At 44.7% G+C, this 16,439-nt stretch overlaps 1 protein-coding gene and 1 long non-coding RNA gene across 11 annotated transcripts in view; one reads left to right on the forward strand and one right to left on the reverse strand.

Annotated features, from left to right (window-relative positions):
• Window positions 1–7,328, forward strand: part of LOC112545888 (uncharacterized) — a 150,701-nt gene extending 143,373 nt beyond the window's left edge. Inside the window, exon 10 of the long non-coding RNA XR_012905349.2 lies at window positions 7,039–7,328. This is a non-coding gene — a long non-coding RNA (uncharacterized LOC112545888). The remainder of the gene's footprint in view (window positions 1–7,038) is intronic.
• The window catches only part of IFT54 (intraflagellar transport 54), a 47,964-nt gene extending 32,654 nt beyond the window's left edge, over window positions 1–15,310 (reverse strand). For 3 of the 10 annotated variants that reach the window (XM_075934088.2, XM_075934086.2, XM_075934085.2), the window contains exons 1-8: window positions 15,100–15,307; window positions 12,839–12,907; window positions 9,855–10,016; window positions 7,918–8,061; window positions 7,324–7,788; window positions 6,531–6,608; window positions 5,110–5,133; window positions 4,423–4,498 (exon numbers count right to left, since the gene is read on the reverse strand). In XM_075934088.2, coding sequence (XP_075790203.1) covers window positions 4,423–4,498; window positions 5,110–5,133; window positions 6,531–6,608; window positions 7,324–7,788; window positions 7,918–8,061; window positions 9,855–10,016; window positions 12,839–12,907; window positions 15,100–15,222 — 1,141 coding nt within the window. In that variant the 5' untranslated portion in view covers window positions 15,223–15,307. Of the gene's footprint in view, window positions 1–1,258; window positions 1,361–1,454; window positions 1,494–4,422; window positions 4,499–5,109; window positions 5,134–6,530; window positions 6,609–7,323; window positions 7,789–7,917; window positions 8,062–9,854; window positions 10,017–12,838; window positions 12,908–15,099 lie in introns of all 10 variants that reach the window. The other 7 variants (XM_089779980.1, XM_075934087.2, XM_075934083.2 and 4 more) reach the window with 6 other exon arrangements.
• Between the last annotated feature and the right edge of the window lie 1,129 nt (window positions 15,311–16,439).

Here is a 16,439-nt window from a genome sequence, read left to right on the forward strand (position 1 = left end):
TATCTGTATTACTTTACAAAAGCCTGTGTGAGACACCTCTAAAGAGGCTGCACTCCGAACATACGCACAATCTGGTATTTTCTTTACATAAGGTCTAAATGCTCTGGTGAAACAATATCATGCCACAAAAATATTCATTCTTTTAAAAGGAAAGCTGCTCACATGCTCTGTCAAGCACAACTACGGACCAAAAATCACAACTGATTTAATGGAAGGAGTAAATCAGCTTTTGTGTTATAAAAATCACTGACAATTGCAATATAAAATTTACAGATTAACTTAATATTTGCATTGCTATGCAATGAGTTTTACTACAGGACACACAACAGTGAAAATAGCTACTCACTGGTAACTTGAATGACAATAGATTTAATATGTAACTATAGAGGATAATTAAAAATAAAATTGCAATATTGAAAAACTATTCTTAATAAAAAGGGTGGTTTCTAACTGGTTCTAATTACTGCAAATTCATTAATCTGGAAAGATCCCTGCAGTTTCCATTTCAGTTTTATGGACACAACAACTGCATTTGCAGGTCTTGTAATGCAAGCCTCTTCTCTTCCTGGCAATATTTCTTTCAGATTTAACATTAAAAAGAACATTCAAAGCTCACAGCCCCCTGACAAACGTCCAGCAGCCACAGAAGTGTTTGCAGTAGGCATTAAGACAGGAAATGAATGCCTCCAAGGCACATGGGCACTTGTGGAAATCCTACCAGGTACTCTAGACCCTTTTCAAAAGTGGGGCCCTATCTTCTTTTCAGTATTGTTCCCATGGTCTGACATAACACGTTAGCCTTTCGCCTCAGACACCTGGGAATCAAGCTAGCTTGGGAGCAATTCCTGGACATCAGGGATTTGAATCTAGTACATGAAGTGGTTTGAATAATGCACCATGATTAGCAATCTGGAAAAAAAGCTGGAATAGCAGGAACGTTCCAGGCCAAGAATAAGGGACATGAAGACCCAAACATCTCCTTTGCCAAACAAAGTCTCTCAGTGGTATTTCTTACCTTTGTAAAAGCCAAATAGAGGAGAAACTTGCCTTGATTTAAAAGCACTATCTGAATTCATGTAAGAATCAGAATTACTGCTGGTGCGACCAATGTGCATAGTGTGACATGGTGAGGAAAGTATGCGTCACATTAAACAGTTAAAATGAATGTAGCAATGAGGAAAAAGCTTGGAATATGGAAACACCAACTCGAGAACCAAAAAAATATGAGCCATGGTTAACAGACAAGTTTGCTTCTTACCTAGCTGTTTCACTAGAATGTTCTTCCTGGCTTTCATATATGAAGGGCTAAGCTTTTTCTCAGTTGTGGCACTAGCTGTACTGTTTTTAGATTCCTTTCTTCCTGACATGAAAGTTATGAGATAAGCATTTAGGATATTTGAAAGGAAACTGTATAGACTCAATTGGTGTACAAATACCATAACTAATGCACTTACTAACTGCAGGTGGCGACCTAATCAGCTGTAATGAAGAACCTTGGAAGATAAATAAGATATGTTACATTTTCACAACGTACAGGACAGCAGTTCTGAGAGTTAGCTAGAATGAACAAGAGGCTAAAATCCTCACTTAACCATGGCCTAAGACACTAAAGAGAAATTCCTGGCAGGGGTATGTTGCAACAGAGACTGAGAGTTGGTATCCAGCTCGGGTCTACTGTGCTCTGTGTGGACTCAAATAGATTCTCATCTCCTAACTGTTAAATTGCCTGCTCAAAGGAATGGATTGGTGGTCTCTGCCCACTACCTAAAAGGCAAGTGTGGCCCTACCAGAACCATTGCCACAGGAAATAACTTGGACAGTCTTGGGACAGAGGCCAAGGACTGAATGGGCTTGGAGACAACTACATGGTCACTCACTGATCTTTTCAAACACAGCTGTGGTACGCTGGCAGGGTGGGAAGAGAAAGTTCAGAGTGCTGCCTGTCCCACCCGTATCAGTCCTAGAGCTGACTCCGGTCTGCATGCTGTCAAAGTGGGCACTTTCCACATGTCCTCCTTTTGTTTTCTTGTTAACGGGGAGTTAGGTAGGAACCCAAACCACAGCAAAGTTTTCTTAGCTACACCTGAGCCCAACATTACACTAAAGCAGGAAACCCCAGAGAGTCTCTTAGACAGATTTTCTTCTTGGTTTACTCAAGGGTTGGTATTGGGTTCGGGTTTTTTGGGGGGGAGGGGGGAGAGGGGGAAGTTTGGAGGTAGTGCAGAAGTAAGAGTCTAATACCAATGGGAACCTAATTTTCTTTTTTCTGTATTTCACCTTGGTGTACACAGCTAGTTGCCACTCATCACGATATTACAGCCACTTTGGTTAAGAGAACTAGCAAAAATGAGAAAAGGAACAGAAACAAGAAACACAAGACTTTTGAAACTTTGGTTTAAACTGGTTTTGTATAGGTCAAGCTTCTGTGGCACAGAGATCTAGCTTCTTCCCACATATGCCACTATAGCCTGGCCTACCATGCTTGCAACGTGAAAATTCTCTGATTCAGACTAGATCTGTGTCTGAATAATGGCATCTGCCAGTATTTGTATTTAATCAAATGACAAACTAGTGCACAAATGTGAAAGATATAATGGCACGTGCTGAAGCTCTACTTCAAATCCGGTGAAACTCGAGAACCCTAGAGCGCACCTGGCTTTCTGCACAGAGCTATTTAAACCAAGGAAAGCCCCGGTGCAGTTAGTGGGGCAACAGCATCCTCCCGTAAGCCTGCCACAAGTGCAAACTACGTCCCATTGTTGCCAGACTCTCCTCTCCTCTCCCCCTCCTCTCAGGATGGGGCAGATGCTAGGCACATGATGCCGTGCTCAATTTTTCTGCTAGGACTGCAAACCCTAGTGGGCCTGGGCAGAATGGCCTCAGATTGACCCTGCTTGTGTCCATTCATCAGCCCTTTTATTCATCAGCATCTCAGTGATGCCACCGGGGGAAGCAACAGGGGCTACAAAGTCAGCCATGTCCTGACAAAACCTTGCTCCCTGTCCTTCTCCAACTCGGACTCCCTAGGCAGAAACAGACCAGGATGGAAAAAGCTAGGTGAAGTGCAATCCGGAATGCCTGAGCCTCTGCAGAGAGCTTGAGGAAAGCACAGAGAACCCACCAAAACAGATCTGTTCCCATCACTGGGGGCATCCTCCCGAATCATCAAGACGGCTATCATCTAGGAATCCTACTTGACTTCTTGTTATTGCTAAACGTGCAGGTTACGCTGATCACCAATGATCCCTTGTGTCCCATCCTGTCAGATACAGGATGTGTGACCGTCAACCCTGCTTTGACCTCTCAACTGGATTATTGCAGAAGGACAGAAACCGTAAGCAAAAGCTATCCCAAAACTCCCGTCCAGGCCGGAGTTCACCCAACCATCTGCTGAATGTGTGGCGCTCATAAAAGCATATCAGACCTGGTTTTTACTTTCTGGCTTTTCCAACTGATGCAAGGTGAAATTAAGTTATTGGATACTAGAGATTATGCCCTGATGAACCACCTTGCCATTGCCAAGAAAGCACATAACTGATTTGTATGCACAAATCTGAAACTTCATGCTCTCGAGGTGAAAACTTGTAGGAGCCGGAGGAGAAAAAAAAAAAGACATTCTTAAGAGCAGGCCCACACTTCTAGAATTTACACTCTCTCAAAATAAATGTATGTCCAGGACTGCTAGCAGAAAGAATTTTAAAATACACGTCTATGCCACAGTCTTGCCAACTGATAAATTATGAAATGCTGGGTTCCTGGTCAAGCGATCAGTTTCAAAGTTGCAGGACATCATCATGTTTTGTCTCATTATTGAGATCTTTGCAAAGGCACCCAGATACCATGGTAAAGAGTGCCCTATAATAAGGTATATCAAGTTTAAATCTTCCAAAATCTTTTGCCCTCAAGAGTTGCATATTGAAAAGGAAATTATAGACACTTAGCTATGAATATAAGCAGTCAATTCTTTAGCAATGCCACAGTATGCACCCACCCACACCCAGACAAAGTTTTAAAGGAAATATTTGTCTAGTCCTGATAGCTTATTGAGCATCAAGATCCTTTGTAAAAGAAAAAATAAAGTTTTCAGACTTTTTAAAGGTCATCTAATCTACAGTACCAAATTTTCAACATTAGCTTCTAAGTTTGTGTCTGCAATTTTGCATGTGCAGCTTTTCTGTGGGTTTTGGAGGGCTTTTTTTATTAGTAGTTTTTGTTTTGCATGTTAAATTGGGAATAGATATATTTACGCACACAATCTAGCCAAAAATATGTCATTGAAAGGGAAATTCTAGATACTCAGCTATAAATATAAGGTTTTGTGTATATAATATGGACAGGAAATAATAAAGATACTTTATAAATATATGAGATTTCTATTCATCTTGCAAGCCTATTTAATAGACAAAAATGCTTTCCAGTTACCTTCTCCTCCAGCTTTGATTCGTTGCCGGGGTCCCTTTGTTGAAGACTGCCTTGGTATTCTCGCAGGACTTTCACCCTTTAAAAAAAATAGATAAAAAACGTAGAACTGAAAATTGCTCCAAGCTAAACAGCACAGTATTTCCTGCATCTGCGATATCTGAAATACATGACTATCCCACTCTACCCATGCCTTAAGAAAACACCCACCACACCATTTGAGATAAAAATGAAATATACAAGAGAAAAAAAGGAAGCAAGGAAATCATCTTCTTATTTGCAATACAGCTAGAATCTCAAAAAGCAGTGCACCCTTCTGGTAATAATTTGAGACACTGTTAACGTTAAGAAGGCAAAGATCACATGCCGGTGGAGGGCCTGTAAATCTGCATTTAGGAGGCACAGAATGGGGAAACTGTGCTAGTAATGTTCACAAGCATAATGGGGTTTAAAAATGCAGACAGCGGAGAGACCTTATTGATTCTGTCCTAAAACAAAACTGAAAAATAACTATTTTAAAACTGTGGTTGCAATTATGTGATTGTTTCTACTATTTGCAGGAGCCATTTGTCACTATAAGCATCCACAGGCAGGCAAGCAAGCAATCTATGGGCAAGTCAGATTTAAGAACTAGTTTGAGCCATTAAAAACTGGGAGTAAAGTATGCACCAAAAATACTAAGGTCCATACCTCTGCCATCAGAATTTCAGATGTCTTGAAATAAAAGAACATACAGACATTATGGTCAGAAAAGTCACTACACAAATGAACAACAGATGATATTAAATAAAGCAACTGGTTTTGATAAATTTATTCATTAGATTTTTGCTGTTATTTTACCTGCAACAAGATAGGAAATGTTTTGGTTTCATTCTCTTTAGAAGCGCTACGATTTACTGAAAAGTAAAACTACTACAAACAAAAGTGAGGGTGATAATGAAGTAGCTTATTTTACTTACTACCATCGTTTTACATTCCAAACATTATGCAACAGGCAAAATAAAACTAGCATTCCAGCAAAATCTGGGCTGAAAGCTTTTGAGGCACATCTGGTCTGCTCAAGTATTCTCTCCAGACTTTTGGTGATATGTTTATTAGCACAGGTGGGAAAGAAGCTGAAAATAGGTGCAGAGGCTTCTAAGAGAGCTAGTTTAGTGATTTGTTTATGTCAGGTAAGGAATGAAAACATGGTTTTCTATTTTTGTATAACGCATGCACCATGGTAACAGATACAAAATAATAGCTAACTGTTATCACAGTTTTTACTTTACAGTCAAATTAATCTGGAAACATTAATTTAAGATTATGCCCAAGAAGTACGTACAAATACTTGCACATTTTGCGAGGTCTTATTTGTGTTTGTTTAAAAAAAAAACTGTGCTACATCTAAATCTGCTACTCAGGCCTCTGGTATCAGCAGTCACACTCCTCTGACAACTGCATTTATGTGATAAGAGGCACAAAAGTCATGTTGATTTTTGGAGATCTAGCCAATCAACAGGAGACTATGCTCTGGAGAGATACTCTGCCAGTTTGCTTTTAAATCCCTCTTCTGATCCAGATGAGCAATGCTAGTCAGCCTCTACTTTCATGAGATTGTTTAATGCAAGGGACTTTATGAAAATCCTTTGTCAATGACCTTTTTCAAGGTCTTCCTCTGCGCTCTGCAAAATAAGATTTTATAAAATTTAAAGCCAATAGAAAAGTTTCAGATAAAAAAATGTGGGACAGACAGACATTCCTCTGCAGAGTCTGAAACCCCAAATACTGTAGGGCTAAAAAATCCAAGTGACACTGATCTCACTGATTTTTCCTGTGTAAGTGCAGAGAAGGTTTCTTAAAAGTACACAAATAGCAAGTATCACAACTAGATGAGTGCTGTGGGTAACGTAAGAAACCTGTGTACAGTATCTGGTTTAAAGTTGCTGAACTCACTTTTAATACATCTGCTTTAGAATCTTACAATTGTATTTTAATTTAAAACAATTTTAAGAACTACAGCAATCCTCAGGTGACAGACTCCCAGAGCCCAGTCTGAATTAATATTTTGTAAATGTGACACTTAAAATAGCCAGCTTGATAAAGCTTTTGTATCACTTTGCAATAGTTACCTCTTTATCTGGCTCAGTCTTGGTGTCTTTAGAAGATCTCTCTGTTTTCTTAGCTAAAGTTTCCTCAGACCCTGCAGACTGAAGAAAAAGACAGTTGCTTTATACCCAACCAGAGTTACCTAGTATCAATGAATGACCTACATTACGTCATTTAAAGGAAAAGGCCTTGACGATAAAAATCCATGTATGGTAATTCTGAATATCATAAGGCAAGTTTCTTTTTATCTTTCTTCTTTTAACTGATACCTGCCAGCACTTACTGGCATGAGGGTCCCCCTTAGGCCAAAGGGAGTGCTCTCATGGAGGTTTTGGTGGAGTGCAGTGTCTGTATATAAACCCAGAGGGCTCCACACACCCACGTATACTTCCGCTGATAATACATAAGCAAAACTAACTTTTGCACGACACCTTTTCTGAGCAACCCTTGGGGAAAGGAAGCCTCCAGACGGGGGAAGATGTATCTGTACATTATCTTTCTCACAAAAATTAACCTGTTTTCACACTTCAGGTGTCCCTTACTCTGTAGTCACCACTGGCAAACAGCGGAAGAGAAACAGAGGCTAGGAGAGATTTAGAGAACGTCAGCAGGATACAGCATCCAAAACCAGCCACAGCTTGAGTGATGAAGTGAAACACAACAAGATGGATCTGAAGGCAGTTGTGGGTTCCAGACAAGAGAAGAGCAACACAGGGAGCAACGATTGGGAATGTGCCCCTTGTCAGAGAGTGAACCACAGCGTGAAGAGCACACATTACTAAGGGACCTTTTCCCCCAATAGATGGTTTGTTTTACCTTTTTTTCTGCTTTATCCGTTGCTTGTTCTTTCGAGCGTTGCTCATCTTTGCCTCGTTCCCTTCGTCTGTCCCTCTCTCTATCTTTTCCTCTCTCTCGGTCTTTGTCTCTGCCCTTCTCTTTGTCTCTTTCTTTCAATTTTTCCTTTTCTTTTCCTCCTTCATTTCTTCTTTCCTTCTCTCGTCCTTTATCATGTTCCAGATCTTTTTCTCGTTCCACACCTTTTTCTTTCTCTCTGCTTTTTTCCAATTCTCTTCCTTGTTTGGATGTTCTGTTCTTGCTTTTCTCTCTTGCATGTTTTTCACCTTCTCCAAGATTATCCCCATCCAGGTCTTTGTGCCTGTCCTCATTATCTTTATGCTTGTCTCTTTCCTTTTCTCTTTGCTTCTTCCCTTCTTTCAACTCTTCTCTAGGTTTTCGGTCATGACTTGAACTTCTGTCTTTTATTTCATTGTCCCCTCTACCCTAAAAACAGAGTGGCAAGTAATATTAAACTACAGCACAAGCCAGATCCATTACACACTATTTTTCACCCTGAAATATTTCTAATTGTTGTCTGTTCTCCCTCCCCCATTCACATGCGACAAAGCCCACCTCTTTATCCTTATGGCTTTTTTGTTCTTCTGCCCTGGACTCTCTGTTTTCTTTATCTTGCGATTTAGAAGTAGATGGAGGCTTTCCTTTGATATCAGCTCTCTCCCCAGCAAGGACCCTCTTCACAGCGTCGTCACTGGACAACTGAAGAGATTAAATCCAATGAAAATTAACCTGTGTTACTCTATTAAATGCAATCTGCATTTCCAACTCTGCAGTTCCCATGCTGATTTTTATGAAGCTGTATGTGTTTTATGCTACTCCTTTCATTCGGAGACAATAAGATTTAAATTAACCACTCTGTGGTGATGTTGTTGGGTTTTTTTAAATAATTTGCCTGTATCCACAAAAGCTACCCTTCAATGCTGATTTTTTTCTATTATAGTGCATGTTTCCAATGCTTCTCCTACTATATCTTTTACCTGTAATGGTAACATGGATTATTTTGGAAGCATCTATCATGCTGTGACTGCTGCAGTGGTTACACATCTTCAATCCCACAATGCCGTATTTAGATAGACGGTGATGCGGCTCCATTGTAACTATCAGGCTTTCATATTCAAGATACACCTTTTACAAATTCTAGGAAGCCTGTTCTGAAGAGCACTGCCACCAGAATTGAGCTTAGAGGGAATGCTGGGCTCAGTAACTCCTCCCCAACCTTCCAGGACACCACAAAGAGCTCATTGGCAACACTCGAGCTCAAGGAGGGAGGGAGAAAACTGGAGGGGGGAAGCTCGGGAGAACAGGCAGGGTAGCTGCAGATCCACGCGGCCAGGAGTGCAGTCCCAAGCAACAGCAGAGGGGCTGGCACTGACTTGCTCTGGTCCAGCACGGGTAAGGTCCTGAGGGTGCTGGACCAGCGAGGTACAGTCATATCTGGGGCTGGGAATGAATTTTCTCCCAGGGCAGATTGGCAGAGACCACGGGTTTGGGATTTTTTGCCTTCCTTTGCAGCGTGGGGCACAGGTAGGTGGCTGGTTTGAACTACAGTAAAGAGTGGAGTCTCTGTATCTGGAAGTCTTTAATCCATAGTATGAGGATGTCACTAATTCAGCCAGAAGTTATCTGTAGAACCGGGTGGGTGAGTCCCAGGGCCTGTGCTGTGCACGTCAAAGTAGATCAGGAGTTGCCAAACTTACTGACTCTTCAGCCTGCATACAACCATCTGCAGACATTCAAGCTGGGGCGAGCCTTCTGGGGCTCAGCACTCCAGCTCCAGGGGAGGTGTCTGCCAGGGCTTAGGGCTTCATTCCTGCAGAGAACGAGGTCCTGGAGCGTCAGGACCTTCTGAGGTCCTGAGCTCTGGCAGGTACACCTCATGGGACTGAAGACCCCATAGGCGCCTCCCTGGGCTGAAGCCCTGAGACATCCCCCCACGAAGCAGAAGTCAGAGGCAATGTGGGAGGAGGTATGGAGGGGTCATATCCATCCCCCGATTTCTGCAATGGGTTTCTGGCCCCACTCAGTCCTGCTGGGCCACCTCTCTGCACAGCAGCTGCTGGAGCCAACAAGCCAGGAGCTGCACCTTGGGCAGATGCAGCAGCCAACAGCAGGGAACTGCAGGTGGAGCCACTCCAAAGATGCAAAGAAAGGGGGTGTGACAAACTACTGGGGAGGGTTGAGCCTTTAAATTGTGCTCCCCCACTTTCAGCAGGCAGAAGCCCCTGGCCCCACTACCCCACCACAGGGCAGAAGCCCTGAGTGCCCCTGCCACAGTCTGGCAGGTGAAGATCGGAGGTTGTGGGAGGCTTCAACTGAAGAGAGCCGCATGAGGCTCATGAACCAGTTTGGTCACCCCTGGACTAGATGACTATGATGGTCCCTTCTGGCCTTGAAGTCTATGGGTCACAGCGGTTATATTAAAAAAAAGACACCCAGGGAACCGAAAAAGTTGGGAACCATTCACGTCTAAAGCACTGACAGTAAGACCAGACCTTATTTAGACAGCACTTCCCAATTGCTTGGAGAAACTCATTGGTTCTTTCCGGTTCATGTCCAGCTACCACACGGGCCGGCTTCACTGCCAATGGCTCCCCTGTTACCATTATGACCACATCAATAGCCTTCTGGAGAAAGCTGATTTTGGCATCTTTATCCTGGAAAAAGTAATTTGATATGTTATTAAAAGTCTATTTAACCTCTGGTGTGCAGCACAGACAATTTCCTATGTGAACTTATCTATTATCATTACAAAGCATTTTAGGGTAAGAATAAGTGTTTCAATCATGGATAGTTATTGTAATCAAAATTAAAAAATTAAAATATGAAGTTCCAGTGCTTTAATTACAATCACTTTTTCTGAGGCACACAAGATTGGTGAAGTAATACACTTTACTGGACCATCTTTACTTGGTGAAGGGAAGGGACAAGCATTGGAGTTTTGCAGAGCTGTTCCTCAGGTCTGGAGAAGGCTAATGGTGTCACAGCTAAGAAGGTGGAACAGATTATTGAGGACCAAAGAAACAAAGATTCACACAGTGCAGGAGACTGCTTAAAATGAAGAGGACAGTTAGCCTGGACACACTGGTCACCTTCTGAGGAAGCTCAAAAGCTTCTGCCTTCCACTATCAGAAGTGGATCAATAACAGTTACTACCTCCCTCACTTTTATGTGTCAGCCTGAGATCTACCTGGCTACAACACTGCAAATCACTGTTCTTCTCTCATACATTATGGCTACGTCTACATTGGCCCCTTTTCCGGAAGGGGCATGGTAATTTTTGAGATCGTTAATAGGGAAATCCGCGGGGGATTTAAATATCCCCCGCGGCATTTAAATAAAAATGTCCGCCGCTTTTTTCCGGCTTTTAAAAAAGCCAGAAAAGAGCGTCTACACTGGCCCAGATCCTCCGGAAAAAGCACCCTTTTCTGGAGGATCTTATTCCGGAGGAGGGCGCTTTTTCCGGAGGATCGGGGCCAGTGTAGACGCTCTTTTCCGGCTTTTTTAAAAGCCGGAAAAAAGCGGCGGACATTTTTATTTAAATGAAGCGGGGGATATTTAAATCCCCCGCGGATTTCCCTATTACGATCTCAAAAATTACCATGCCCCTTCCGGAAAAGGGGCCAATGTAGACGAGCCCTATAAGATGTGCAGAGACTGAGTTCTATTTTCTTGAGCTAAATATTAAACAGATTATTTAATACATAGAGATAAACATCTTTTAAACAAATGCCAATAAAGCTTTGACTTTCATGCAGCTAATCTGAGAGGCTTGTGATTAAATATATTGGCTACAATAATAAAAATAAAACGACATTGAGAACTATGAGTAACTATTTTTCATGTTAGAGTAACACTTCTAGGCTCCAGTCAGGATCAGGCGCTTCTCATGCTAGGCACTATACAACAAACAAAAATCGACACAGTCCCAGCATCAAGATTTTTGAGGTCCTGGAGTCCCCTCAAAGATACACACACGCACACCAAACTGTACACGTTGTGAATAGATTGATAGAATTAAGACGGAGTAAAGTATATGTCTTTGCAAGAGCCCGTAAGAAAACAAGTAATATATGAAGAATGTAGGAAAGGGAAAATCAAATGCACGTTACATACACAAGTACCAAATGCACACACTTTTCTTTTGTAAATTACATCAATAATGAACTTTTTCCATCTTCCCCTAAGTAGTCTGATTTCTTTTTATCTTTATGCAGAATAAGTAACAATCCAAAAAGAGGGAAAAGGTGGGATTCACAGTACACTGGGTAAAATTATGACTTGTAATTCTTACACCCACAGAATTCCTCAGAAATTTTCAAACTCACTGATCAGTCTATTAATACAGCCTTCTAAAGCCATCATGAAACTTTCACAGCACAGGCACAAAAATCTTATTAATCTACCCTTTCCTGTGACGTCTGAAAGCTAAAAACTATTTCACTAACCCAGGTTTTAATGACAGAGAATATCCCTGGTGAGAACTGTATACGTTGTTTTAACAGAAGTATGTTCAATAAAAAGTTGACAGTGCTGAAAAGTTCAGTTATAGTAACTATGAGAATTAATCGATTTCATTAAAGAAAAGCACCTGCATTGTGGCAGTGTTGGTTCTGCATCACACCTACATCCACCCAGGCTGAGAGACTGGAGAGCTCCTCCAACTGACAGTGTTACCAACAGAAAGGAGCAAATATGTCCTTAAAAGCCACTGGGTACCACTGTTTATTCCAATTGTAGTGGAGCTTAATATGATGTACTTCCCTTTACAACATAAACCATAACCCTCCTCATTCAGTGCTAAAATAGCATTGGTTAGGACAATAGAAGTGAAGAGTTACTACAATTTTTCCGGCATCTTTTCAAGCTTCAAAGGAGTAAAAGTCACCCCCTTTTCAGATCAAGACAGAACATACACTGATCAAGGTAGTCTCCCCTGTACAATTAACGACTCAGGAGTACACTTCTGCAAACAATAAAATACCTGTTAACTACTAACACAAGTGTTGGAGCTTTTTATGCAGCTCATGACATTGACAGTCCATTACAGAGCTCCTGCACATGACAATCTTTCCAAAGGGCCCAGAGCTCCACTTCATTACTCAAACACCCAGACATGAAAACTCATTCACTTTACCGCTCCATGTACAAGCACCTAACTTGGTAAGAATATGCACAAAAGGTGTTTAATAAACAGTTCTCAAGATATCAAACAACACCAACAGATTCTGTAAAAATCTCAACGTTTTTTATGTAAGTAAACAATACACAAAAAGTTAGAGTTATTTGCCTATGCACAACCACAACACACCACCACCACCACACTTTTAAAAAGGCAGCATTTAAGCATATTCCTGGGCATTAGCTTCAGATGAGTGTAGGTTTATCATAGTAAATAGAATTCAGTGAAACAAAGTGGCAATAGCTAGTGACCAGTTATAAAGAATTCCAACATTAAATAAGGAAATTTCAAACCCACCTTCACATTATCAGATTTCATCTCAAAGTCTGTGTAAAGCCCGTTCATAAAACCAGTCACTCTAATTACCTTCAAAGCAAACACAGTAAATTAATAATAATAAAAAAAAACCTAGAAAGCTTCCAAAAAACCCCATCTTTTACAAACTTTCTGCAATCACTTGGAGGGATGCTATTTCATGCTGAACTATTTTGGTGGTGCAGTTTTAAAGATCCTTTCTATTGCAATGATCTCTTCTGTCATGGGTTTCAATAAGTCATTTGAAGCTTGCTCTTTTTTTTTTTTTAAAGTCTCCTTCCTTTGAATCATTATATCTCTGTAGTACAGAAGATTCACTTTAAAGGCTACGTCTACACTGCAGACTTCTTGTGCAAGAACTGTTTTACACAAGAGTTCTTGTGCAAAAGGTCTTCTACAAGAGTGTGTCCATACTGCCATGTGCTTTTGTGGAAGAGATGTGCTTTTGCGCAAGAGTGTCCATGGCAGTGTGGATGCTCTCTTGTGCAAGAAAGCTCTGATGGCCATTTTAGCCATAGGGCTTTCTTGCACAAGAAACCGCTATTGCCTGTCTACACTGCCTTCTTGTGGAAGAGCTCTTGCGCAAGAGGGCTTATTCCTCATGGGAAGAGGAATAACTCTTCTGGAAGAAGCCCTGTTTTCCAACGCTGTACTGTAAATTTACTTGCGCAAGAACGCGCGTGCAGCATAGACGCTCTGCAAGTTTTTGTGCAAGAATAGCCTGCAGTGTAGATGAAGCCTTTTTGTTTTACGCAGAAAATTACAGTTAATACACCCAAAGGCCATATACTTTAACGACAGTCCTGATGTATTCTGTTACTGCCTAACACGTGGTGGCTGATTTCTTAATAGACATGCACATACTTGAGTTCAGGGAATTTAACATCTTCTAATGAATAATCCATTTCGACCTTCCTTTGACTAAAGGAAGGCAAAAAAGGATAAGCTTTGTAAATATCTTTCAGAGTGTAGGAGTGGTCACCTTTTATTCTATAGTAGATGTTCATTAGTAGCCACACAGGGGCGCCTTTTGCTACTTAGCTTCTAAACACCTATTGCAATTCTAGGGCTTGCTGCCAGGTCATGGTGGGTGGGGAAAGCATTCCCATGAGAAATGTTCATAAGCAGTGGTTGCTTTTATAAGGTGTTGCTGTAAACAAGCACCTACTGTAGTACTAACGACCACAAATGTTTTCTACTTTGGTAATATCTTTCACCTGCAGCTGTAAGGTTTGGGAGATGGGGGTGGGTGTTGTTTTTTATTTAAGTGGAGCAAAAATTCTTGCCTCCATTTCACACATTGGAAAAGGCAAAAGAGTGAGAGAAACCAAAGCAATAGAAGGGTTGCTGGTCAGGATGTAAAATCCCAGGTAATCTGTTAATTAGTTACACCTCTGGTTTAACCAAACAAACGGGCTCCTGCTCCTGCATGTGCCCACCCTCCAACTCAGGGTTCTGTCCCCTCTGTGCTCAGGGGAGCCAGCTTCTGCTCCTGCACCCCTGAGTGAAGGGGAAGGGGAAGTGGCAGCAGAAGCATAAGGGTGATGCTTACCAGGTAACCAGTTACCCATTCACATCCCTAGCTGCTGGTAGGTAGGTAAATAGCTACCCCTCCCCCTACTGCTGCACGCCCTCCTCCAGGCAGATGGGAGGGCACCACGGGGGGGGGGGGGGGGCTCACCAAGGTCCCAGGCCAGTGGGGTCCTGCGTCCAACCCCCTGGGGAGCTCTGCCCTCCAGAGTCCCCCAGCACCCCGAGCCCCGCCCACAGTGCCCCCGGGGAGCCCCGCCCTACCAGAATCCCCCAGCACCCCCTAAGCTCTGCCCCCCAGAGCCCACAGCACTCCCTGAGCCCCGCCCCCAGGACCCCCAGCACCCCTGGGGAGCCCCGCCCTACCAGAGCCCCCCAGCACCCCCTGAGGTCTGCCCCACAGAACCCCCAGCACCCCTGGGGAGCCCCGCCCTCAAGAGCCCCCCAGCGCCCCCTAGCCCCGCCCCCCCCCAGAGCCCCGCCCCACCCCCGGGCCCCGCCCCCCCCCCAGCGCCCCACCCCCCCCCCAGAACCCCCAGCACCCCGTGAGGTCTGCCCCACAGAACCCACAGCACTCCCTGAGCCCCGCCCCCACCCCCCAGCGCCCCCTAGGGAGCCCCGCCCTACCAGAGCCCCCCAGAACCCTTCGAGCCCCGCCCCCCAGCGCCCCACCCCCGGGCCCCGCCTAGCAACCGGCCGCGCGGCGCCCCCACCTCGCCGATGACGTCGTGCAGGTAGCGGAAGGGCGGCTTGCTGAGCAGGCGCTCGGTGAGCGGCGGTTTGCGGATCACGCGCCCCAGCGACTCCTGCGTGCGCCGCACCACGGCCCCGTCCATGGCGGCACCGGCCGGGCCGGCTCCGGCTGCGCCCTCCCGGCATGCACCTCGCCCCCGCCGTGCGCAGGCGCAGCGCCCCGGCCGCTCGCTGCCCACCGCGGCCCTAGCAACGGGCCGAAGGCGCCTGCTTCGGCCCCGCCCCGCCCCCGCCCCGCCGCGCAGGAGCCAATGGCGCTGCCGCGCTCCCTGGCGGGGCGTCCGGGCGGCAGAGCTGGCGCGCGGGGCGGGGGCAAATAGGGATGCTCTTGGAGCACAGGGGCGTCCACGGGGCAATTGGGGCACAGGGCTGCCCGTGGGGCAATTGGGGCACAGGGCTGCCCGTGGGGCAATAGGGCTGCCCGTGGGGCAATTGGGGCACAGGGCTGCCCGTGGGGCAATAGGGATGCCTGTGGGGCAATTGGGGCACAGGGCTGCCTATGGGGCAATAGGGCTGCCTATGGGGCAATTGGGGCACAGGGCTGCGTATGGGGCAATAGGGATGCCTGTGGGGCGCACTTGGGCCCAGCAGCTCCCTGCCACCCTTCATCTCCCCACAGGGCTATACACCTCACCTGGCTGTACCTATGGTGCCTGTGGGCTGAGTCTGGCCCTGCCCGAGGGCCACCCCAAGTTCTCTCTCCCCAGAGGCCCGAGCTGGCCTGGCTCCCATTCCAGCAGGTCTCTTGGGGGCTCTCTGCACTTCCCACTAAGCTAATGATTTCATGCCAAGCTGGGAGCTCTGTGGTCAGCATGAGTCCCACGTGACAGAAGGGCAAAACCTTGAGCTTTCCCATGGTGGGCAAGTCTGGGTCTCAGCTATCTGTCTTCCCAGACCCTGACCCCAAGCCCTGACTCACTGCTCAGGCACCCCAGAGATGACAAGGAGACACAAACCCCAGCTTCTTCTAGTGCAGGCAGATGTAGACTCTTCAAAAGTCTGTGGAGCACTCGCTGAGCCCATATACCTATACACCTTTATCAGCCCAAGCTCCCAGCACTAAAGCAGGAATTGTTACAGGTTGACTGGTATCCCTCCCAACTTTCCTTTCCCCAAACATTAGTATTTCCTCAGACAAACTCAAGTCCAAGTGCTGGGGGACAGCTGAGAGGCCGAGTGAGACTAACTGATCAGGACTCTCAGAAACTGCTTCAGAAACAAATTAGGGGGTGGGGGAGAGAGGCACAAATTCACATTAGTTCAGGCAAGTTTGCCTCTGGACACCTGATAGAAGGTACTT

Source organism: Pelodiscus sinensis, chromosome 7, assembly GCF_052426305.1.
Source record: "Pelodiscus sinensis isolate ZL-2025 chromosome 7, ASM5242630v1, whole genome shotgun sequence".
Lineage (NCBI taxonomy): Eukaryota > Metazoa > Chordata > Testudines > Trionychidae > Pelodiscus > Pelodiscus sinensis.